General features: G+C 35.8%; 1 protein-coding gene across 4 annotated transcripts in view; it reads right to left on the reverse strand.

Annotated features, from left to right (window-relative positions):
* GSTCD (glutathione S-transferase C-terminal domain containing) overlaps positions 1–26,648 on the reverse strand; it is a 221,174-nt gene that overhangs the window by 167,480 nt on the left and 27,046 nt on the right. For all 4 annotated transcript variants that reach the window (XR_012476903.1, XM_074228759.1, XM_074228758.1 and 1 more), the window contains exons 4-5: positions 5,521–5,772; positions 2,365–2,458 (exon numbers count right to left, since the gene is read on the reverse strand). Coding sequence is in view for 3 of the 4 variants with exons in the window: in XM_074228759.1 (XP_074084860.1) it covers positions 2,365–2,458; positions 5,521–5,772 (346 nt within the window). In the remaining variant the exon portion in view is untranslated. The remainder of the gene's footprint in view (positions 1–2,364; positions 2,459–5,520; positions 5,773–26,648) is intronic.

Below are 26,648 nucleotides of genomic sequence, written 5' to 3' on the forward strand. Positions count from 1 at the left end.
TAATATTTTTAGAAGTATAAAATAAAATACATAGGATTTATAAAGGAAACCAATTATACTAAAATATAATTTTAAAATGTTAAAAATACAAGTTCAGACTTCCAGTTAAGGTAAATTATTCCTTCTAAGTTTCAATGGCCACTTTCTCTTTTCTCAAACCATGTGATATACAAGGAACTCAGGAAGAAAAAAAAAGAAAGATCTCCCAAACAATGAAAACTTCTCATCCTGTTCCTCTACAGTTTCTTAATGAGTATCATTCCATTCAAAAATAGAACATGTAAGAGAAAACTAAAGTTCATTTCTCCTCCATTTCAATTCTTAAGTTCTACTACATTCCTATTACCCTGGAGGACTAATTCATACTATTCTCAGTCCTGATGAACATGAAATTTGATGGAACATCAAAGGAACAAACTACCTAAGAAGGGATTCTAACAGCAGGAGAACATAGCAAGAACTGCAAATGACTTTACTGACTTACCTTTAAGTCTCAAATAAAATCATAACTTTTACAAGAAGTTTTGCCCAACCTCTCTAAATTCCAATGACTTCCTTCAGTTAATTATTTCCTATTTATCTGCATATAGCTAGTTTGTATGAATTTGTTTATTGTTTCCCCCATTAGATTGTGAACTCCTTAAAAGCAAGGACTATCTTTTTCCTTCTTTTATCTCCTCAGTGATTAGAACAGCTCCTAGCACAAAATAGCAATTTAATTCAGCTCTTACTAAATGTGTTATTGACTGATTGTGGAATGGAACTTGTTCTTTGAATGGTAGAGTTCTGAAGTACTGTTCATCTTGTATCCTTAAATAGAAACTATTTTGTATCTAATGATATAAATATAAATATAATTAGATAATACAACATAGGAACTTATCTTGGGATCATCTACTTTAAGGGAAAAAAGAGATCTACAAGAAATACTAGGGCAAAAAGATGAATTTCTCTTCAGTCTTCCCCTATCAGGATTACTTTCTATAAAGTAGTTGGACCTACTTTTTCCCACAGAACAAATCTGGCTTGGTATTAGTTTTATATATATAGAAAATATGTACACAAATATATATAGTTTATATATATATATATAAATATATCTATCTATATATATTATATATAATATACATATTAGCAAATTAAGACTGCGGAGTATAGTAATAACATTGTTTATAGATTATGCATAGTGGTTTTATTCCAAAAAAGTTGTAAGGGTCAGGATGCCACAAGCAAGAAACTTAACAAAACTTAAGAAATCACATTTATGTAAGGGAAACAAAAATAGCAGTCAAATTTAAAAGATGGTCTTCTCAACAGATATCTTATAACATGATACCTAAAAGAGGATGTCTTAAATACCAGGCAGATGTTTACCAGATGTACACTGGCTACTGACACCAGGCTGTCATTGAAGAGTTTAGCTTACATCAGGGCACTTGAGGGGCAAGAAGGAGAGGGAGATTAGATAATGCAGATGAATCGCAGGCTAACAGGTTAATTTAAGTGGTCTCTTAATGTTTTCTTGGGCAGAAACTACCAGTGGGTCAATGTCAAGACCAAATTAACTAAGACTCATATAAATAATATTCTCTAGATACAGAATACTCTTAATTTCAAAAATCACTATTTTATACCAGAACATATATATATGTATATATGTATACTTTAATCCTAGCTTTCCTCAGTTAAGATTTCTGAAATCTTATTGGGAAATACCAAATTGTTCATCAGTCTCAAAGGCTATTATTATAATAAAGGTTAAAGAATTCTCTACTGTCAGTAGAGAAACTATAAAAAATAATGCTAATGCCTTAAATGGAATTTTATTTTAAACCCTCAATAACAGGATTTCAGTTGGAAATAACCTAAATTCATTGGAAAGATGAATGGAAACAATACTTGAAATCATCACTAAGAAAATTGGGGTTGTTTTTGCCCCATGTTTAATACACAAATAAAAATGTAAGTATTGTTTAATCCTTTAATATTCAATTTTAATAATGATAATATAATAATAATAATATAAGTAGTACAGAAATTTGAAGGGATAAAGGTGGTTTCCTGATCTGGAAAATGAAAGGACTACCCTAGATGCCTCTAAGATGACCTTTTAACTCTAGATCTTATGATTACATAGGAAAAGAGCTATGTCCTTAAGAACTGAGTAAATCACCCAGAGCAAGCCAACAATTACTGCTGTTCACTAACAAAAAGACACAGAAGGCTTTGAAACGAATTGAGGAAAGAAGCTATTTCAGAGAACCAAGTGCTACATTTCTACAAGAGAAGCTTAGTAGTTACATTGGGTTTAGAACCATTAAAATATATGTTTGTAAATGTTAAAAGAGAAAAGAAAATACTCACCCTCCTGTGGGCTTACTGCCGCAGGCAGATTTTTCCAATCAAGGGTCCATTTGGGGCAGGGATGGGGAGAAAACTTTGCCTTGATGCCTTTTTTCTAGAAAGTAAAAGATGTCCTTTCCACATCAATACACTAAAATAGTGTATATCCTATATATTCAACTCAATGTTACCTACGTTAATAAAAGGGAGCACAAATAGTTCAAGATAACAGGTAATTAAATGATGACTTAAAAGATGATTTATCAGAACATATTTTTCCTACTTTTACCTCCCTAATTATGTTTTGCTTAGACTAATATTAAAATAAGAGCAGATTTCCTCAGAATGTACTGAAAATAGGAACTTTCTACCTAAAAAAAAATTCTTAGTAGTAGTATAAAACCAAAACAAGGATGAAAACCTATTGAAGAAAATCTATCAAAAATCAGCTCTGTAAATTTGCCTAGCCTTGCACATTGGTAACACAAGAGGGCAGCCTAAGGAGGACTTGATAATGTCCCAAGGAAAGATCTCTGTCCCCAAAAATCTCCCCCAATACCCTGCCTTCAATTTAATAATAAGAAACATTATTATTTTTATTTAGGGCCTAAGAGAACACAAAGGAATCATCAGTTAAAATGTAAATACACTTGGGAAAGTAAAACTTACCAGCCATTTACAGTATTATGTAAATTAGGTTATGGGCTTCATTTTTTGCAAACATTAAGACTAGGTGAATAGGGCATCCTGGATGTATGGGGGTGGGGTGGGGCACCCAGATGGGGTAAATTTTGTTAGAGTCTAGAAGTGGAGATAGATTTAAAATAAGGAAGGTCAGATTCAATGCTATAATTAAGGGCTCTTGGTATTAAATGAATTAGAAAGTGCTAAGAAGCTAAAAAGGGAAGCTAAGCCAAAAGAAATTAGAGGGACACACAATGACAGAAGACCCAAATTCATCTTTTCTTAATAGCTGGTAAAAATTTATGTGATTGCAAAGATAAGACACACACACACACACATACACACAAACATCTATATATAACACTAATATATGATATATTTCAGCTTCTAAAGTATAAACATTTTTTTTTTAGGTTTTTTGCAAGGCAATGGGGTTAAGTGGCTTGTCCAAGGCCATACAGCTAGGTAATTATTAAGTGTCTGATGTCTATTTTGAGCTCAGGTCCTCCTGACTCCAGGGCCAGTGCTCTATCCACTGTGCCACCTAGCCACCCCAAGTAGAAACATTTCTAATATTGATCTGATATCTAAAAATTAAATATTCCATAAGAACAATCATCTAACAAAGTATAACAACGTAGTTATACTGTAAAGTTGAATAATTTTCATTCATGAGTCTATTTTTAAAATTAAAATTGAGGATAAAAAGATAAAAAGAATGGGCCTAGACCCCCATGTCTCATGATCGCTGACCCAGTGATCTTGTCTCCAACATTATAAATAGTCATCACTTTAAAGAAAGAAATGAAGGGTTCTCTTCACACTTTGACAAAGTTTTACTTCTATTTTAAAAATTATATAATTCACTAACTGCTGCTGTTTATTTTTGTCTTTTCTCTATGTATAAATTAATTTTATGCAGAGAAAAACCTAAATTTCTTTTGGGAGTTTGTCATAGCGCTCCTATATGCAACTGGCAAACACAAGAAGCCAAAGAAAAATGATAGAACAATCTACTGGTCTTTGTCTCAGAATGAATCAAATAAAAATCATTCCATTTAGAATTAATAGCCACAGACAAACACAAACTTTATTGTGCAAAGATGTAAAGACAACTGTTTAACACTGACCAGATAACTTTCCTTTCAAATTCCCCAGGAAACTGGGCTATATATTTTTAAAAAGAAAACAGTAACATTCCAGGATATTTCCTAATCAATATGACAATATGAAGGCAAATCAATCCCAAGACATTCCTTTTACAATGTCTTCCAAAATTGATTTTTTTAATCACTAAACATGTTTTTTACTAATGAACTAGCTGAATAAATCATAAAAGGCTTAGCTAAAGGGGCCAGGGTGATGCCATCAACTTCAGGGGACATCAGCCCTCTCTAAGCTCATAGGAGATGCAATCATTATCCAGCTTCATTTTTACCAAGAGACTGAGATTGATAACATCACATTGCTTCAGAGAACATAAAAAATTCAAATAAATCCTCAACTAACCTTCAAATCAATAGAGAAACGGTTTTATCCTACACTCTTTGCAAGGTAACAAAAATGAAAGCAAATTTGTGAAACCTTTACTCTTTTTAAAAGGGGAAAATTGATTCAGCTATATGGAAAGTGGAAAGAACTTTGGAGTTTCAAACAGGGACCTGGGTTCAATTATGAACCCTGCCACTTATACCTAAGTGACCTTTAAGTTGCTGAATCTGTTTCCACCTCCCAAAAGTGAGGGGAGCTTGGCTAGATGACCTTTAAAGTCCCCTTCCAGATTTAGACCCATGAGCTTATAAAAATAATAAATGAAGTTATATGAACACCTACAATGTAGCACTAGAAGCAATTTACTGAATATAACTTTAAAAAAATTCAAACCCTATTGAACCAAAAAAAAAAAAAAAAAAAAAAAAAGAAAACAACCTAGCAGAAATCTTGAACTCTGAATTGGGTTTTTGGATGACTTATGGACCACTGGTCAATAAACAAGCATTTATTAAACCAGGTAGGGTCCTAAGTGCTAGGGATATAAAGAAAAGCAAAAACTATTCCTAGGATCAAGGAGCCCACCACATTTTAATGCCACAAGAAATGACTAAGTCTTATGTCAAGAAATTTTTGGATGAAAACAATACAGTTCATTACATATAGTTATATAATGATCAAGTTAATTATTCAGAATGGAGACAGGAATGTAAAAGAAGAAAGGAATGAAAGGAATTTGAAGAAAAGAAGGAAAAGAACAGAAAGTGGGGAAAGAAGAAACCTGAATACAAAATACTTCTATAATTTTAAGAAATATAGAAATTGAATGAAAAGCCAAAGACCAACAACAATCTAAAAATTAGTAAAAAGTGCCCAAAATAAATACTATAACTGATAATAAGAATGATACTAAGAAAAGATAAAGGGAGGGAAGAGGGGCAAATGTTCACAAAAAGAAAACAGACATTTTCAAAGATAACTTGAGCATAACTTCTTACTCACCACTAGTTTAGAAATGGTTGGTCTTGGTCCTCCTATAAAATGCATGCAGTCTTTCTCCTCCAATTGAGGACTCTCACTTCTAACTGGTGGCTGCTTCTCCAAAGTGGGCAGGAGGTCCGATAGCTGAAGAAACTGCATCCCACATTGAGCTGCAGCCCTTTTTACTCCTGGCACTTCCTGAATCTTCTGGTACCAGGAGGCTATCAGAGGTAAATGTGTGAGAATCCCACAGGGCTTCTTCCAGATGTGAGCCTTGGGGAAAAGGAATAGCAGTGTCATTTTCTAGACATATGTTATTTATTTAGGGGAATTGTTAGGGCAATATAGGACAAAATTAGGGCAATTCCCAAAAGTGGTCATCCCAATGGCCCTATGTCTTCATCTGTAAAATGAGGAAGATGAACTAAGTGATTTCAAAGTCCCCTTCTAACTCTAAATCTTCAATGATAATGATCCTTGATAAGCTATAAGAAATCCTATTTTGAAGAGACTGACATAATTTCCCTAAAAATTATCTTTTAAAAACTGAAAATACAAACTTCTAAAACTTCTTTTAAAAACTAATTTTAAAGCAAAATATGAAAAAAACTGAAGGATTTTTAAAAGGAATAGGTAGAGTTTTAATTCAATGAACTTTGCTTCATAACTTAAACTCATTGAGAAAAGCCAAGAGGCAGTAACCAAATTGAATCATCCTTTCATCATCCTCTGAACAACTTTGGGTTTTTGTTGTTTGTTTGTTTGTAAGGCAATGGGGTTAAGTGGCTTGCCCAAGGTCACACAGCTAGGTAATTATTAAGTGTCCGAGGTCACATTTGAACTCAGGTACTCCTGACTCCAAGGCCAGTGCCCTATCTACTGTGCCACCTAGCTGCCCCTTGAAACAACTTTTAAAATGATGCCTCAAATCAAATTCTGGAGTCCTAGAGTTTTTAACAGGTCAGAGTAAAACATTTTTCCAGCCCAAGAAAACTTAGGATGTCAGAAGAAGAGGTCTGTAACACAGGAGTGGAAGCCAGGCTGGAGAAGATGGAGTTGCAAGTCCATCAGCAGGCCTTGAGGTCAGTGAGACAGTGACAGCAGCAGCAGCTTAGGGAGCCTTCAGCTCAGAGGCAGAAAGGGAGCAAGAAGGAAGTGATGGCGACTCTCTGCTGACACAACTGTAGGAGCCTGTTGAACTGCACAGAGGTAGTTCTGGGCAGTTTACAGAACAAAGAAGAGCACTAGAGATTGCTGCCATAGGGCAGAATGGGCCCTGAGTACTGTTCCAGAGCTGACAGGGGCACTAGTGCTTGCTGCTCCAGGGGAACAGTGACCCTAATCTCAGGCTCAAGGCAGAGAGAAGTACTAGTGCTTGAGGCTGCAAGAGATCAGGGCCCTGGTCACAGTTTCAAGCCAAAAGAAATACCAGCACTTGTGGTTGTAGGAGAATGGACAGCCTTGTTGGGTAAACACCACAGTGAAGACCAAGAGCCATGACCAGAGACCCCTCTTCAGATCAAAGCATCCAAAAGTTAAAGATGTCCCAGAATTATCTCTGTAAATACCAACACAAAAAATCTGAAGTTTAGGACTGTACCCTCCCCTTGGGATCAGAGCCAAACTTTGGCATCAAGGTAAAAGTACAGAAACAGTTATAAAAAACAAGAAATCAAGACCATAAAAAAGCTAGTGACAGAGGAACAAGATACAAACTCAGAAAAAAACAATGAAAGCAAGACAGCTACAAACCAAACTTCAAAGAAAAATGTAAATTGAGTACAAGCCCAATAAGAATTTTCTGGACTGTGAAAAAAATGATCTAAAAAAATTAGAAAAATAAATAAAAGAAAAATGAAGAAATGAGAACAATGCAAAAATCATGAAAAGCAAAGCAACAGTTTGATAAAAGAGGCACAAAAAATATCGATGAATACCTTAAAAAAACAGAATTGGCCAAATGGTTAAAAAAAAAAAGATGAAAATTGACTGAAAGAAAAGAACTCCTTAAAAAATAGAATTAACCAAATGGAAAAAGAGGGACAAAAACTCACAAAAGAACATAATTCCTTAAAAATTAGAATTCAGCAAGTGGAAACTAATGATTTCATGAGACATTAAGAAACAATCAAAGTTGGGGGGGGGCAGAGTCAAGATGGCTGCATGAAGGCAGGAATTCCAGGAAATTCCTTACCCCAAAACCTCCAAAAACCGTCAATTTATGACTAGTCAAAATCTAGAGGGACAGAACCCACAGAAAGACTGAGTGATATAATTTCCAGTACAAGACATTTTAGAAAATCTCCAGGACAGGCTTTCCACCAGGACCAAGGGTTGGAAAAAGCCACAGCACAGCACAGCACAACCAGGCTGGATGCCTGGGTCTGTGGAAGAGGAAGTAGTTTAATCATGGGGAACAGCTGGAAGGGGTAGTGAGAGAACTCTGCTGCACCAGAGTGAGCTCTGCTCTGGCCTTAGAGCAGCCCTGCATTGAGAACCTGCAGTGGAAGTTGGCAGAGCCGCCCAGCACATCCAGAGCTCTCAGCCCACAGACAGGGGTTGGAGGAGACTGCAGAAATCACTCTGCTCTCCCTAGGGCAGGACTCAGCTGTTTTCCCACACTCAGCTCCAGGATGAAGTCTGGGGCCCCCACACCACCACAGCTGAGCAGAGACACTTCTCATAGCTCCAGGCCAGAGAGGAGAGCCTGAAGCCTCTCATAAGACCTTGGAAGAATTAAGATCCTGTGGATTGTCCCAAAAAATGTGGCAAATCAGTCATAGGCTGAGGAAATGAGCAGACAACAGAAAAAAGAAGAATCTGATCACAGAAAATTACTTCGGTCCCATGGAGGACCACAATACATACTCAGATGATCACAAAATAAAAGCATCTGTATTCAAAACGTCCAAGAGAAATAGAAAATGGGCTCAGACTATGGATGAGCTCCAAAAAGACTTTGAAAAGCAATTAAGGGCAGCTAGGTGGCACAGTGGATAGAGCACCAACCCTGGAGTCAGGAGTACCTGAGTTCAAATCCAGCCTCAGACACTTAAAAATTACCTAGCTGTGTGGCCTTGAGCAAGTCACTTAACCCCATTGCCTTGCAAAAAAAATGAAAATCAATTAAGGGAGGTAGAGGAAAAATTGGGAGGAGAAATGAGAGCGATGCAGAAAAAACATGAAAACCAAATCAAAAGCTTGGTGAAAGAAATACAAAAAAATACTGAAGAAAATAATGTAGCAAAAACCAGTTTAGGCCAAATGGAAAAAGCAATACAAAAGGCAACTGAGGAGGACAATGCCTTAAAAAAGTAGAATTGGTCAGCTGGAAAAGGAGATAAAAAAAGCTTTCTGAAGAAAATAACTCCTTCAAATGCAGAGTAGAACTAAAGGAAGCTGATGACTTTGTGAGAACCCAGGAAGAAATAAAGCTGTACCAAAAAACAAAAATTAGAAGAAAATGTGAAATATCTCACTGGAAAAACTGACCTTGAAAAACAAATCCAGAAGAGATAATTTAAAAATTATGGGGCTACCTGAAAGTCATGACCAGGAAAAGAGCCTTAGACTTCAGTTTTCAAGAAATAATACAGCAAAAGTGCCCTGAGATCCTAGAAGCAGAGGGTAAAATAGAAATTGAGGGAATTCACTGTTCACCTCCTGAAAGAGATCCAAAAGAAAAACTTCCAGGAATATTATAGCCAAATTCCAAAACGCCCAAGTCAAAGAGAAAATACTAAAAGCTTCCAGAAACAACAATTCAACTACCATGACTCTATATTCAGGATTACACAGAATCTGGCAGCATCTCCATTAAGGGCTTGTAGGGATTGGAATATGATATTCCAGAAGGCAAAAGATCTTGGTATATAACTGAGAATCAACTACCCAGCAAAATTGAACATCCTCTTTCAGGGGAAAAGATGAACTTTCAATGAAATATGGGACTTTCAAACTTTCCTGTTGAAACAACCAGAGCTGAACAGAAAGTTTGATCTTCAAGTACCATACTCAGATAAACCATAGAGGGAATGGATGAGAAGGACTAATTATGAAAAACTTAATGAGGGTGAACTGGTTGTATTCCTGCATGGGAAGAAGATACTGATAACATATATGAACTTTCTCATTCATAAGAGCAGTTAGAAGGAGAACATATAGACAAGGCACAGGAAGGAGCTGAATATGATGGTATAATACAGTAAAAAGATAGAATCAATGGGTGACAAAGGAAAGTACTGGGAGGAGGGGAAAGAAGAGGAAGACGGTGCTAAGATATTTTACATAAGAGTCAAAAGGAAACTTTTACAATGGAGTGGAATAGGGGAAGGCGGAGGGGAATGAGTGAGCCTTCATTCTCATTAGAAATGGCTCAGAGAGGAAATAACACACACTCAATAGAGTATAAAAATCTATCTTACCCTAGAAAAAAATGAGAAGGGGATGGGATAAGGGGGAATGGGGGGGGAGGGAAGGGCAGAATAGGTGATAGAAGAGAGGTAAGATTGTGGGAGAGGGTACTCAGATACAACACACTTCTGAGCAGGGACAGGGTGAAAGGAGAGAGAGAGAGAAAAAAAGAGTGAGAAGGAATAGAATGGAGGGAAAAAGCTAGTAACAGCAGCTGTGGGAAAAATATTGAAGCAACTTCTTTGATAGACTTATGATAAAGAAGGCAACTCACCCCAGAGAGAGAGCCATTGTAATCTGAACACAGACTGAAGGACATTTTTTCTCTCACTATCCTTGAGGTTTCTCATCGTATGATTATTCTCACAAGATTATTGTAATAATATAAAATATAAAATAAAAAAGAAAGATATCACATATAAAAAAGAAATAAAGTACAATTAGACCCTAAAATAATCAAAGTTAAAAGAATGAAAAAAACTGAAATATCTCATTGAAAAAACTGCCATGGAAAACAGATTATAGATAGATAATCAAAGAATTTTTGTATTAGTTGAAAGCCATGAAATCTGTACAGCAAATTTCAAGAAATTATCAAGGAAAACTACTCTGATATTCAAAAAACAAAAGATAAAATAGAAATTGAAAGGATCCATCAATCATGTTCCAAATAACTAATAATAAGAGAAATATACATCAAAGCAACCTTTAGATTTCATTTCATACTCCACAAATAGGCAAAATTGTAAAAAAAATGTCAATAGTAAAACTTGGAGGGGTTATGGAATGATAGTTTTAGGTTGGTGGTTGTCATCAGTTGGCAATTTCTTAAAGCATGAGAACAATAAAGTTTGCTTCATCAATTAAAACAAAATCCACCAATCTTCTCCTGAAAGAGATCTTAAAATGAAACCTCACAGTAATGTGAGCCACTCAAGGTAAAGTAGAAAAAAAGTTGCAAGCAGCAAGAAAGATACATTTTGAATATTGTGAAGCAGTCAGGATAATAAAATTTAGCAGTTTCTACAGTAAGGGAGCTGAGGGTTTAGAATACAATATTACAGAAGGCAAAGGACCTAGGATTATAAGCAAAAATCACCTACCCAGAAAAACTGAGTATAAACTTTCTGGGGAAAAAAATTAATATTTAATGAAATAGAGGACTTTCAAACAATCCTGATGAAAAGATCAGTGCTAAATAGAAAACTTGACATCCAAATACAATACACAAGAGAAGTATAGAAAAGGTAAAGATTAAAGAGAAATCACAAGAGAATTAATATGGTCAATTTTTTTATATTTCTATATGGAATAATACATGCAACTCCTAAAAGCTTTATAAGGGCAGTTAGGAGTATACATAGACAGAAGGCAAGGGTGTGAACTGACTGTGATGGGATGATCTAAAAGAAGAAAATGGATTAGTAAGAAAAAGGGGTACACTGAGAGAAGAGAGAGAGAGGGAGAATTAAAAAAAATTAACACCCAAAGAATTTTGCAATGGAGGCAAAAATGAAGGCACAATAACAGGCAATGTTTAAACATAACTCTCATTGTAATTGGTTCAAAGAGGGATATTTTGCCTATCAACTGTCCTAGAAATCTCTTACCCAAAAAGGAAGTAGGTGGGGAAAAGGATAAAAAAGGGGAAAGATTGTTTAAAAAAAAATAAAAAGGCACAGAAGCAAAGCAGATTTTTGAGCAATCATTATCTCAAACAAAACAAAGCAAACATAGCCCTAATTCAAAGAAATGAACAGGGAATCTACATTTACCCAAAGGACAATGAAGGAATACCAATACTAAACATATATATATATATATATATATATATATATATATATATATATATATATATACCTAATAGAATAACATCCAAATTCTAAAAGAAAAAATCTAAACTAATAGGGACCTCAACTTTCCTCTCAGAGATAGATAAAGCTTACCATAAAATAAATAAGAAAGGCATTTAGGAGATGAAAAAAAATCTTAAAAAAGTTGGGCATGACAAATTTCTGGAGAAAACTGAAAAGGAATAGAAAGAAGTGCACTTTTTCTCATTTGTACATGACACTTTCACAAAAACTGACCATGAAAAGGGAATAAAAACCTCACAAATAAATGAATAAAAGCATAAATACTAAAGTATTCTTTTCAGAACAAAATGCAATAAAAACTAAATACTGAAATTTAAATATAAATTAAACTACCTAATCCTAAATAATGAATGGGTCAAAGAACTAATCATAGAAACAATAATTTCATAAAATGACAAAAAATGAAGCAACAGACTATAAAATTCTTGGGATGCAACTAAATAAGTACATAGGGAAAAGATTTGTATCTCTTGACGAACATTCAATGAGTCTGAATTGAGCATGAAATTTTAAAAAAATACTAAAAAAGAACAAATAAAAATTTTCATTTTAACACTAAAATGGAAATCTTAAAAATAAAGAGATTAATAAAATTGGTTTTTTCAACTGAATAAATGAAACAAAGAGCTGAGTTTAGGAACAAACAACCCTTCTCCAGTTTATTTTATAGGTAAAGAAACTGAAGCAAGGAGAGCTAAGTAACTTGCCCAGGGTCACACAACTGTATATCAAATTAGAATTCAGAACAATAAATCTTATTACCTCCAAGCCTGGCACTCTATCTACTGTGCTAACTAGTCATACAGTTTGAAAATAAAACACACTAAATATAAAATTAAGCATTAAAGAAAATCTTTGTGATGTCAAAAATGTCCTTTATAAATGCATGCTATATATTCTTATTTAAAAAAGGAAACTAAGGTGATAATGGGTCAAATTGAAGGTCAAAGTTTAATACAAAGTGTGACTTTGAGGGTCTTATGCTGATTATTTTGGATTTTTAAATTACCATGATTTGAGTCCCATAATGTACAAGCTATACAGAAAGAAATTCAAATTTTAGTCTAGTATCTAGAGACTTTTTTTATAATTTAGGGAAGTAGAAGGGTGCCTTTGAGTGTTAGTCCCATCATGACCACCCTATTTTAACAAAAACCTTATTGTGGTCATTATTTTGTAAATGATACCATCAATACAGTAAGGTTTGGGTTATGGCAGACACAAACCATTTTAAAAAAAAACTGCTTATAAATTGTTATATAAAAGACAGCATTTTCATAAAAGCTCCAACCAGAACTACAGAGGTATAGTAGGATTAGAGTGTGGCCTTAGAGATGAGCTAATCTCATTGGTATTCAAACTTTTTCTCAGAACCCCTTAGCACTTTAAAATTTAATGAAGATTTCTCAAAGAGTATTTGTTTATGTGTTTTATTGACATTTATGATTTCAAAATAAAAAATATATAAAAGTTTTGATCTCATTGACCCCCCCCCCCCAAATATCCTTTTGAGAACTGTTGAGTCCAGTCTCTTGTCTCACAGATGAGGAAACAGATGCAGAGAGGTGAGGTTCCTTATCCAAAAAACATACAAAAATATCAGGGCTATGTGTACAATCCACCCCAAAACCAGCACCATTACCATTAATGGCACATGTCATGCAGGGAAGGAGGGTATAAAACAGGTTTCATTTAAGGAAAATACATCTTTTTTAAAGCAGAATTAAAAGAGAATGACAATTCAAAAGAGAGAGAAATATTTTCAAGGAGCACCATCTTTGACAAATGATTATTTCCAATTTTCACACTGCTCCCTCTCTTCACAATGATTTTTTTCTTTTCAAATGAGGAAGTCAATGCCACTATGTGGAACACTAGATGCTGTTGTCATAGAAACAGCTATAATGTCACAAACAGAAGATTATGAACTGAGATTATAAACAAGAGCAAGAAGGTCAAACTGCAGAAAACCTCTCTCCATGGAAATATCTAGCAATTATCGGTACAGAATCAAGAGCTTGGAGTGAATTTCAAAATCATGAAAACTTATCATACATATTTTAAAATAATTTTATTAAATTGTACTGAATTTTATATTAAAGGCTATTATTGTTATTAAATGCTATTATTAATATTATCATAAAAGTCATTAATGTCAGATGTAATTACTATTACAATGTCGTCCTTTATTACTGAAGAAGGCCATAACATCAAACGAATCATAACGTGACTCGCACATTATGTTTATTAAAGTGAGGGGAGTGTTGGACAAAGACATCCTTCTCACTGTCTTTTCCAGAACCATTTTACCCCACGGTCTGATTTGATAGGAACTGGGCACTCTGGTGATGTCTGGATGCCAAGGGAACCCTTGGCCTTATGGATATAGTTTCTCTCCCATATCAGTGAGGGACCTCGATACTCCAACAACCCAACAACACTACTTTGGTCATTCTGGGTGACAACCAAGGTCACACAGCTCGTAAGTATCTGGGGCTGGATCTGAACTCAGGTCTTCCTGCCTCCAATCCCATTGCTCTGGCCATTAAATTATCTAGGCAGTAATTCTAAAGAGTCATCATAACTTATTTGAGAACAGACTGTACCAGACAAAACAAAAAGGAGTTGATAAGAGGAATGCTGATATTATAAACACTTCCTTTAATAAGTGAAAAACTATATTCTGAATAGGAGAAAAAGTTTCTGAAAAAATTCTACAGTGAATTTTTTTTTAAAGAAGTTCCTGGGCAGAGCTAAGACAGTGATGTGAAGCTAGAAGCTCCCAGCACTCTTAGTCAAACAACCTTTAATGAAGCCTCTAAACAGACCCTAGTGCTACAGAATCCACAGGTTCTCAATTCAAGCTCCCTGGAGGAACTTCAGAAAAGGTCACTCCCAAGTGGATAATATATAGCCCACTATGGGTGGCAGAGTAGGGAAGCCAGAAGGAGAATTTTTTTAAAGATTCTATTTATTTTGAGTTTTAAAATTTTCCCCCCCAATCTTACTTCCCTCCCTCCACCTCCCCACAGAAAGCTATTTGTCAGTCTTTACATGGTTTCCATGTTGTACATTGATCCAAATTGAGTGTAATGAGAGAGAAATCATTTCCTTAAAGAAGAAACATAAAATATAAGAGACAGCATGATCAGACAATAAGATAGCAGGTTTTTTTTCCTAAATTAAAGGGAATAGTCCTTGAAGTTTGTTCAAACTCCATGGTTCTTTCTCTGGATACAGATGGTATTCTCCCCAAATTGTCCCTGATTGTTGCACTGATAAAATAAGCATATACATCAAGGTTAATCATCACTCCCATGTTGCTGTTAGGGTGTACAGTGTTTTTCTGGTTCTGCTCATCTTGCTCAGCATCAGTTCATGCGAATCTTTCCAGGCTTCCCTGAATTCCTATCCCTCCTGGTGTCTAATAGAACAACAGTGTTCCATGACATACATTTACCACAGTTTGTTAAGCCATCCCCCAATTTAAGGACATTTACTTGATTTCCAATTCTTCGCCACCACAAACAGGGCTGCTATGAATATTTTTGTACAAGTAATGTTTTTACCCTTTTTCATCATCTCTTCAGGGTATAAACCCAGTAGTGGCATTGCTGGATCAAAGGGTATGCACATTTTTGTTGCCCTTTGGGCGTAGTTCTAAATTTCTCTCCAGAAAGGTGGGATGAGTTCACAGCTCCACCAACAATGTAATAGTGTCCCAGATTTCCAACAATGATCATTGTCCTTTCTGGTCATATTGGCCAGTCTGAGAGGTGTAAGGTGATAGCTCTGAGAAGCTTTAATTCAGCAGGAGACTCTTAACCACAGTGCAGCTTGGGCCAGCTCAGCAGGTCAGTGGTCAGCAGGCAACAATGAGGGTCCCAACCCCAGGGAGGCAGGCAAAGTTCAAGTCCAGGAATGCTGGTGAAACAGGTGGGCTGGAATGGGCAGCCCTAATAAATTGCAAGCACCTGAAACAAACTGCAGACAACATCCTAAGCAAGCACTAAGCCAAGGCCCAGACTCCCTGGGCACTACAGAAAAAGCTTGGGATTATTACCTCATGGATCCCAGGAAAAAAGCTCAACTAACAAAATGAGCAAAGGAAAGAAAAAAAAAGTGCTAACCATAGAGAGCTACTATTCTGAGAAAGACAACAGTGACAAAATGCCAAGGGAGTTGATAAATTGGTTTCAATTTCAAAAAGACCTAATGAAAGAGCCCTCTTATCCCTGGACTTTCACACATAGCCACGTACAGGCAAGGAGATAGTTCTGCACCACTGTCAGCAAAGGGTCTCCTGGAGTCTCCTCCTGACTCCCAACTGACTAAGCCCATTATGCCCAAGAACTGATACTTCTGGAAGCCTCTGCTGCCAATTCCATTGCCCTTAAGGGCTGTGGCTGGCTGACTTGCTGTCCTTTGGCTGGACTGCATTCCATTCTCACCCCACTGGGAAAGACTGTCCTGGTCAATCCTCTCCTTTCTTCAATTTGGCCGTTACAGAATTTGTTCTGAGTGTTATTTTAAAGTCATCTAGGGGGAAATTGGGAGGGTTAAGATGCATTCCTGCCTTTCCTCTGCCATCCCGAAACTTAAGTCAGTGACATGAACTCTTTTACTATTTATTATTCCTAGAACAAGACACTCCATCTTCTGACTCCAAGTCCCATTTTAACTTACTTGTTGTTCTTCATGGCATAGTATACTCTTCCTTATCTGTTTTTTGGTTTTCTTGATTTCCTTCAAGGCCCAACTAAAAATCCCATTTTTCTGCAGGAAGGTTTTTCCAACCCCTCTTAATTCTATTATCTTCCTTCTATTAATTATTTCCTCTTTTTTCCTGTGTATATATATATATATCGAAATCAGTCATTACACAGAGCTGGGACTATTTTTGTGTATCTTGTCTTTCTTTGTATCTCCAAGGTTCAGCACAGCACCTGGAAAATAGCAGATGCCTAAAAAAGATGTGTATTGACTAACTAGTCTTTGTAAACTCTAGTAGAAACAGGCTTAGTAAAGAATTTTAAAAAATCACTTCAGAAACCTCCCTTTTCTCTTGACCCTTTCATCTTCTACTCTAATCAGTACTGACTTATTTTTAAGTTAAAAAGGGAAGTGAGAAGAAAGGGGGGAAGGCATCAAGTGTAGATGCCTTCTCAAGGGGTTTAGCCACAAGAGAAGGGAGATGAATGTATTGCAAAAGCTAAAGGCAATGGATGAATCAAGAAAGAATTTTGAGGATCAGGAGACAGTAGGGAAGATAGGGCAGCCAGCAAAACAGGTGGGCAGATGTAAAAGTTGGTAACAGATAAAGAAGGAGATAACATCAGGTGGATTCAAGTATTTAAAATAATAATGTATTTTCCTCTTTGGACTTGTATTTTTCAAAATGTAGTGCTTGTTTTTGGTGCTTTTTTTTAAAACCTAAACTCCAATTAATCCAACAATAAAGGGACATATGAAGACAACCAGGATTTAAATCCCATTTCTAATACAGACTAACAATCTCAGTATTATAGGCAACACTGTAAGAATATAAATTGAGAAGAAGGTGGTGATCTGTATTGATAAAGGGGTTACCTTCATCACCAAGAGTTCCCCACACAAAGGAAATAAGAAATCCCACAAGTTAACCACATGTTATTAGCAAACAAATGAATTACTAGAAGAAAATCTCAAATCTAATTAGAAGTGAAGAAGTAAAGAAAATTTATGAGAATGAAGATAACTTCTAGAAACTGAAGAGAATGAATTTAATCAGGAAGTAAATTCAAAATAAATTTGGAGTTGATGGTGAAAGATGACATGACAAAAGAAACTAAGGTATACTGAAACTAAAGTATGATCTTCTGAGCATAACAATTTATTAAGTGATGCATGTCAATTGCCTAACAAAGTCAGACAAGACCTCAACTTAAGTCTGACTGGCAAATATAAGTGACAGACTTTTATTCATTAAAAACAATTAATCAAATAAAATATTATTTAAATGGAAACAATGCATCATTAAGTAATCTGGTTTCTAATTGGATGAAAGACTAGGGACTTTCCAAATTGCAAGAGAAAAGGTATAATTCCCTGAAATCAGAAAAGGAGGTGGCTCACTCCCTCCAAGCATCTATAAACAATCAAAGGAATATGAAAACAAATCCTGGAACGATCACTAAGGGCCTAGTTTTCAGACAAAACATATGAATTGGTTGAGTTGTACAACTCTAAGAAAACTCTGCATCAATATTTGGGTCTGCCTGGGTTTCTGGTCAGCATAGCCTAGGTCTTTAGTGAAGGATCTCTAAGCAGCAGGTACAGATGTTCCCATTACTAGTTACACAGGGCTAGGTTCAAACAATGCAATACTGTTTTTTTCTCAATTTCCACAACTGAATAAAGTTTCGGTACAAGACAGAATTTGAACTAGAACCAAGAATGAACAGAAGAAGAACTGAGCTAACTCCAGAATGCAGTCACAAGATGAAGTCAGTGTGGTTCACTCAATTCCCATAAATAACCACTTTATTTCCTAATTCTTTTCATTCCCTCAGAGCCCATGGAAAAATAGTAAGGCAAAAATGTTTTCCACTGTAAAAGTGATTACTTCAAACTGGCAAAAAAAAAATGAACTTTAATGAGCTGTAGCAACTTTGTAGACAAAAAATATCCCAACCTGTATTTATGTTATGGCAGATGTGTATGTGAGGTGCCTCAATCATTATCAAGAAAATGGTATTTAATTCCCTCTAGCATCACATGCAGCTCAACTGACCTGAAGACATTTTCATTAAAGTAAATAACACCTTTGGTTGACTTCAGGAATATATATATATATATTATTCTTAAGGATATACTAAGTTACTCCTTACAAAATCAGAATCAACCAAAATCCCCTAGGATGCCAAATTTTGTCTGATTGTGATATGAAATATTTAACAGCTCTAATATTATAAGATTGATTCATTATGCATGGGAGATTCCAGGCAATATCAATTAAAGGAGAAAAAAACATCAAATTTCTTCTCCTGACCAATACTCACTATGAGAGCATATGCAATAAACATTCGAAGAAATTGTAAATCTCTAATTTGCTTACTCTTTCACTTCCTTTGAAACCAAGAAATTTCAGGTATTTATTTTACAGCTAAAATTTGAGAAAAAGATACATACCTTAATACAATGTACAACTAATTAATGCTATCTGGCTCAGAGAAAAAATATGTTGATTCAAATTTATAGGGTTTTTTTTTTAAAGCAGTCTTTACTCAAACTCAAGTTTTGTATCAGGAAAAATGCTATAAATTCTCATCCTTACCATTACTTATTCAACTCTATACTGAGAAATTGTCATGGCCAAATACACTGACATTTTCTGGCAATCATGAATGTACAGTCAATGCAGATTTCAAAATAGTACTACTCCCCAAGTCTGGGGTAAGGTTTTTTAAAAAAAAAAGGGTCCCCTTGAAATGGAAACTAATTAAAAAGGAAAAAACTGACATAAAATGAATGCGGATGAGCAGAAACAGAAGGAAGCCAGATTATGCGGCTAAATGTATCCTAAATTATCAAGTGTTAGTTTAGCTCCCAAACTCTTATCGGAAAGACACCAACTTAAAATGGAACTATGGTTCTACAAAAATAAGTTAGAATGATAAAGAGTTAAAACACTCCACTCTAAAGCAAAAGTGTAATAACAGAAAGAAGAGTCAAAGAATAAGAATTTGTCAGAGTTTCTCCAGGGTATCTCAGAAGAAAGAAGATAACGAAAAGGAATAAGTGTTTTATTAAGCACCTACTGTATGCCAAACTAAGTTTTACAAATATTATCTTATTTGATTCTGAGAGGTAGGTGCTATTTTTTTTTTATTTCTATTTTAGAATAGATGAAACCAAGGCAGAGAGAGATTAAGTGACTTGCCCAGGTTCCCAGAGCTAAGATATGTAAGACTGGATTTGAACTCGGGTTTTCCTGGCTCCAGGCCCAGCATTCTAATCAACTAAGCCACCTAGCAGTCACCAATATGTGTTTAGTGACTTGAATCTGTACTCAAGTCAATAAACATTTTGTGTTCAGTCAGTCCAGTTGTGTCCAACTCCTCATGGGTCCTTTTGGGGTTTTTCTTAGCAAAGAAACTAGAGTGGTTGGCCATTTCTTTTTTCAGTTCATTTTACAGATGAGGCACATAGAGCAAATTGACCTACCTAGGTTCACAGAGGTAGGAAGTGTTTGAGGATAAATCTGAACTCAAGTCTTCCTGATTCCTGTTCAGAGCATTATTTGGTCATTTAGATTAGGGCTGTCCAAGTTTACTTTTAAAAGCTTTTATTTAAAAGAAATAGACAATATATTTTGATTTGTCATTTTATTTTATTTTTTAATTTTTAGATTTTTTTTGCAAGGCAAACGGGGTTAAGTGGCTTGCCCAAGGCCACACAGCTAGGTAATTATTAAGTGTCTGAGACCAGATTTGAACCCAGGTACTCCTGACTCCAAGGCCGGTGCTTTATCCACTATGCCACCTAGCCGCCCCTGATTTGTCATTTTAGAGAGAGCTCTGTGGTAGCTCAGTTTCGTTTAGTAAATCCACAAGTGGACCGCATAAAATCACCAGTGGGCAGCATAAAATCATCCGCGAGTCGCATTTTGAACAGTCTTCATCTAGATACCCTAATACAAACATACATTCCTACATACAGACCCATAAATATGATATATATAAATTTAAGTTCCTATGATGTGCTAAGCACTGTGCCAAGTGCACATCTTCAACTAAGGCAGAGGTGGGGAACCTATGGTCCACAGGCCATAGAAGTCTGCGAAATCCTGTAGTCAAGACAACCACAGGTGGGACTTGAAATTCAATAAATCTAGGAGCCTTTTAGGAATGAATTAATTAAATGCTTGACCAAATATAGCAGAACAATTTTTAAGTGTTGGTCTTTGGCAGAAAAAAGGTTCCCCACCTCTGTACCATAGAAACTGTCAATATAATCTCATTTTTCTCAACATCTGCAAAAGTTCATTTAAAGACAGGTAACATCTTCTATATAAATTTCTAAAATTCTTTATCACGATAATTCTTTATAATTCTTTATCCCCCTTTTTTCAATAAACAATAACAAAGCAATTAAAGACTTTTGCCACATTACTTTAGGAGACTTATAGCAGTCATGTGAACATCAAGACCGAACAAAGGTGATGAAGATTCTATTTCCTCTAGAACAGAAGGACAGATTTATCCATTAAGCCATATCTCCAGAAAGAAGAAATGGAAAAATTCATTTTTCTTTCCTTTCTTTCTGAGTTACCCCTGGAAAAACTAAGCTTTCTGAGACAAAAACAGACATGTGAAGTCTTTTAATATACCTGAACTTCCAGCCAAGAGGTGGAGAGAAGATAGGCACTATGATAAGTATTCCTCTCTCCCCTCAAAAATAACATAGAAGAAACCTCTTAAAAGAAATTCAATCAACAAAACCAAGAAAGAGAAGCTAGGAGAAGAACACCTACCAAGAAGGTCTGTCTCAGGGGGCTGTGGGTGAATCGGGAGATGAGAGCAGAGGATCAGTGCGGGAACAGCAGCTGGGGGAAGACAGAGGGCCAGCTTCAGCCACAGAGACTTTGGTGAGTGGCCAGTGTAAGATCCACTTTTAGCCGCAGTCTTTGGTCAGAGGGAGAGGAGCTACAGGACTGTGAGTTCCAGCACAGTCTCAGAGCACGCCTGGAGAACAAGCATCTGGGCCAGGGACCTGAGCTCCATACTTTCAACAGAGCCCTTTGCCCAGAACAAACAGTGAACAACCCCTCCCCCACCCCCTCAGGGCAACAGAGTTCACTCACTGGAAAGAGATTAACTCCCTCCCCCTGGGCCCTGCTGCTGAGGACCTCAAACACTCAGGGAAAAGCAACCAGCGCCCCCTACTGGCTGGCCCTTGGAATTACTAAACCAAATGAACAAACCTTTGGGATCTTCAAAAGCAAATCTCTGAGAGCCAGCAACCCCCCCACCCCAACATAGGATCCTAGAAAGATGAAAAAGGCCATAGAAAAGGGAGGTCCATGGAGAAATACTTGTAAGAGACAGATTCTAACCCAGGGAGATCTAGCACTGTTGAGGAGAATATGAATTGATCTAAAGCCCAGAAAGACTTCCTTGAAGAAATCAGGAAGGAGTTTAAAAATCAAATGGAAAAATTGGGAAAAGAAACTCAAGAGAAAATGAACACGTTGCAAGAGAAAATTAACATCCCACAATAAGAAAACAAATCCTTGGAAAATACAATTGGACAAATACAAAATGAGACTAACTCTCTCAGATTGTCAATTGGACAAATGCAAAAAGAAAATGATTCTCTCAAAACTATACTTGGACAATGAGAAAAGTCCTTCAAAAATAGTATTGACCAACTGGAAAAAAGAGCTGCAAAAGATAAATGAAGAAAAAAACTCTAAAAAAAAGGATGAAATAGGTAGAAACTAATGACTCCATGAGATGACAAGATTGTGTTGAACAAAACCAAAAGATCAAAAAAAATAGAAAAAAAAAATGTAAAATACCTCATCAGCAAAACCACTGACCTCAAGAATAGGTCAAGACAGGAAAACCTGAGAATTATCAGCCTTCCTGAAAACACTGAAGAGAAAAATAGCTTGGATTTACGATTACAGGAGTTAGTGATGGAAAATTGCCCTGATATCATGGAACCAGAGGGAAAAATAGTTATTGAATGAATACACCGATGCCCTCCAGAAAGAGATCCTAAAATGAAAATACCAAGGAATGATGTGGCCAAATTCCAAAACTATCAGATAAAAGAAAAAACTCCTACAAGCAGCCAGAAAGAAATAATTTAAATACCAAGGAGCCACAGTAAGGATTACACAGGACCTGGCTGCAGCAACATTAAGGGATTGAAGGGCCTGGAATGAGCTATTCCAAAGAACAAGGGAGCTCAGGAAGGCAGCCAAGAATCCACTATCGTGCAAAGCTGAGCCTTTTCTTCTCTTCCAGGGAAAAAGATGGACATTTAAAGAAATGGGAGACTTACAAGATTTTATGATGAAAAGACCAGAGCTAAATAGAAAATTTTGACATCAAATGGGAGGCTCAAGAGACACATGAAAAGGTAAAAAAACAACAACTGTTATACAATAAGATGAAACTAGCTATATACCCACTTGGGAGAAAGAGTCTCATAACTCTCTTGAGAATTGTAACTCTAGTAGAGAGAATATATTTAGCCAGAAGTGATGGACACTCATAACTTTTCTGTGACTAAGAGAATGATTTAAAAAACAATACCTCCTTAAAAAAGGTGGGGGCAGCAAGGAGAAGGGAGGTTGGAGGGAGACTGAATGGGGTAAATCTCATTACATCAAGAGGTACAAAAGACCTATTGTAATTGAGGGGAAGAAGGGAGGAGCTGAGAAGCACCTGAATCTTCATCTCATCAAACTTGGCTTAAAGTTAAGTAAGACACACTTAGTCAAGTTAAGAACCATATCTTACTTTTCAAGCATTAAAAGGGGAAAAGGGGAGGGGGAGGGGAAGAAAAAGGGAAACTAAAAGAAGGAAGGGAAGAAGAGGAAAAGGAAAGGGGAAAGAAAGGAAAGGGGGGGCTGATATAAGAGGGCAAACACACTGAAGGTGGCAGGATTCAGAAACAAAACACTGGGTAATATGGATAAAGGGGCAAAATACAAACAGAAGTTTGTATAAGATAGCATGGAGGGCAAAAAAGAATTAGTAATTATAACTTTGAATGTGAATGGGATGAACTCTCCTATTAAAACATAAGTGGATAGCAGACTGCATTAAAAACCAGAATCCTACAATATGCTGCTTATAAGAAACTAATTAGAAGCAGAGAGATACATATAGAGTAAAGGTAAAAGTTTAGAGCAAAATTTATTTGGCTTCAACTGAAGTGAAAAAAGCAGGGGTAGCAATCTTTATCTCAGACAAAGAAGCTGCAAAAATAGATAGCTTTAAAGGTGATAAGGAAGGAAACTCTATCCTTCTAAAAGGTACCATAGACAATAAAGTAATTTCAATACTAAATATGTATGCACCAATGGTACAGCTTCCAAATTCTTAGAAGAGAAGTTGAAAGAGCTACAGAAAGACATAGACAGCAAAACTCTACTAGTGGGAGACCTCAACCTCCCAGTCTCAGATTTAGATAAATCTAATCATAAAATAAACAAGAAGGAAGTTAAGGAGGTAAACAGAATGTTAAAAAACCTAGATATGATAGGTGTATGGAGAAAATTGAATGGGGATACAAAGGAATATAAATGTATTTTTTTCTGCAGAACATGAAACTTACTCAAAAACTGACCATGTGCTAGGGTATAAAGACCTAATGATCAATTGCAAAAAGGCAGAGGTAGTGAATACATCTTTCTCAGATTATAATGCAATAAAAATCACATGCAATGCTGGGCCAGGGAAATGTAGACCCAGAACTAATTGGAAACTAAATAACCTCATTTTAAAGAATGAGTGGATCAAGCAACAAATTATAGAAAGAATTAATTATTTCATCCTAAATAATGACAATGATGAAACAGCATATCAAAACCTATGGGATTCACTCAAGGTGGCTGTCAAGGGATATATTATATCTTTAAATGCTTACACGAATAAATTAGAGAAAGAGGAAATCAATGAACTAAATATACAACTAAAAAAATTAGAGAAAGAACAAATTAAACCCCCCCAATTAAATACCAAATTAGAAATTTGAAAAATTAAAAGAGAAATTAATGAAATTGAAGGCAAGAAAACTATTGAACTAATAAAACAAAGAGCTGGTTTTATGAAAAAAAACAATAAAATTGATAAGCCTCTGGTCAATTTGATTTTAAAAAAAAGAAAGAAGAAAACAAAATTGCTAGTACCATAAATGAAAAAGGTGAACTCACCATCAATGAGGAAGAAACTGAAGTAATAATTCGGGAATTATTTTGCACAACTCTACACCAGTAAATTTGATAATCTAAGTGAAATCGATGAATATTTACAAAAATTATTTATTACCTTCAAATTGGGGGGGGAATGTTACATTATTATGTTAGAAAAAATTTATATGGAGAAATAAAAAGTCAAAAATTTCCAGGGATTCAAAGTGCAAAAAAAGGTGGCTTAGCCTTACCATATCTAAAATTATATTATTAAAGCATCAGTCATCAAAACTGTCTGGTATTGGCTAAGAAATAGAGTGGTGGATCAATGTAATACACTAGGTACAATAGCAGGAAATTATTATAGTAATCTGCTGTTTGATAAACCCAAAGAGTCCAGCTATTGGGATAAAATCTCTCTTTGATAAAAACTGTTGGGAAAATTGAAAGTCAGTATGGAAAAAACTTAGATTAGACCAACACCTCACACCCTATAGCAAGATAAGATCCAAATGGATATAGGATTTAGACATAAAAAGCAATATTATAAGCAAACAAAGACCAAGGAGTAGTTTACTGTCAGATCTATGGAAAGGGAAACAGTTTATGACCAAGGAGGAGATAGAGAACATCATTAAAAACAAACTAGATAATTTTTATTACATTAAATTAAAAGGCTTTTGCACAGACAAAATCACCATAACCAAGATCAAAAGAAATGGAGTGAATTGAAAAATAATTTTTGCAACTAGTATTTCTGACAAGGACTCATTTCTAAAATATACAGAGAACTGAGTAAAATTTTCATAAAAACAAGCCATTCCCCAACTGACAAATGGTCAAAGGATATACAAAGGCAATTTACAACAGAGGAAATCAAACAATTCACAGTTATATGAAAAATTGCTCCAAATCATTAGAAATGCAAATTAAAGCATCTCTGAGATAGCACCTCACACCTCTCAGACTGGCCAATATGACCAGAAAAGACAATGATCAATGTTGGAAGGGATGCAGGAAATCTGAGAAACTAAACACATTGCTGGTGAAGGTGTGAACTCATCCACACTTTCTGGAGAGCAATCTGGGATTATGCCCAAAGGGCAACAAAAATGTGCATACCCTTTGATCCAGCAATACCACTACTGGGTCTATACCCTGAAGAGATGGAGATGATGAAAAACATCACTTGTACAAAAATATTCATAGTAGCCCTGTTTCTGGTGGCAAAGAATTGGAAATTAAGTGAATGTTCTTCAACTGGGGAATGGCTTAACAAACTGTGGTATAAGTATGTCATGGAAAACTATTGTTCTATTAGAAACCAGAAGGGATGGGAATTCAGGGAAGTGCAGAAGGATCTATATGAATTGATGCCGATTGAGATGAACAGAACCAAAAAACACTGTACACCCTAACAGTTACATGGGGGTGATGATCAATCTTGATGGATTTACTCATTCCATCAGTGCAACAACCAGGGACAACTCTGGACTACCTGCAATGGAGAATACCATCTGTATCCAGAGAAAGAATTATGGACTTTGAACAAAAACCAAAAACTATTACCTTCAAATTAGGGGAAAAAATTAACTTATTATGTAATTTTACTATCTCATACTTTATTTTTCTTCCTTAAGGATATGATTTCTCACATTCAACTGAGATCAATGTATAACATGGAACCAATGTAAAGAGTAACAGAATGCCTTCTGGGGGGGGGGGTGGGGGGGTGGAGAGAAGCAAAAATGGGGGGAAATTGTAAAACTCAAAATAAATAAAATCTTTCTAAAATATATATACCAGGGCAGCTAGGTGGCACAGTGGATAAAGCACCAGCCCTGGAGTCAGGAGTACTTTGGTTCAAATCTGGTCTCAGACACTTAATAATTACCTAGCTGTGTGGCCTTGGGCAAGCCACTTAACCCCATTTGCCTTGCAAAAACCTA

Source organism: Macrotis lagotis, chromosome 3, assembly GCF_037893015.1.
Source record: "Macrotis lagotis isolate mMagLag1 chromosome 3, bilby.v1.9.chrom.fasta, whole genome shotgun sequence".
Taxonomy (NCBI): domain Eukaryota; kingdom Metazoa; phylum Chordata; class Mammalia; order Peramelemorphia; family Peramelidae; genus Macrotis; species Macrotis lagotis.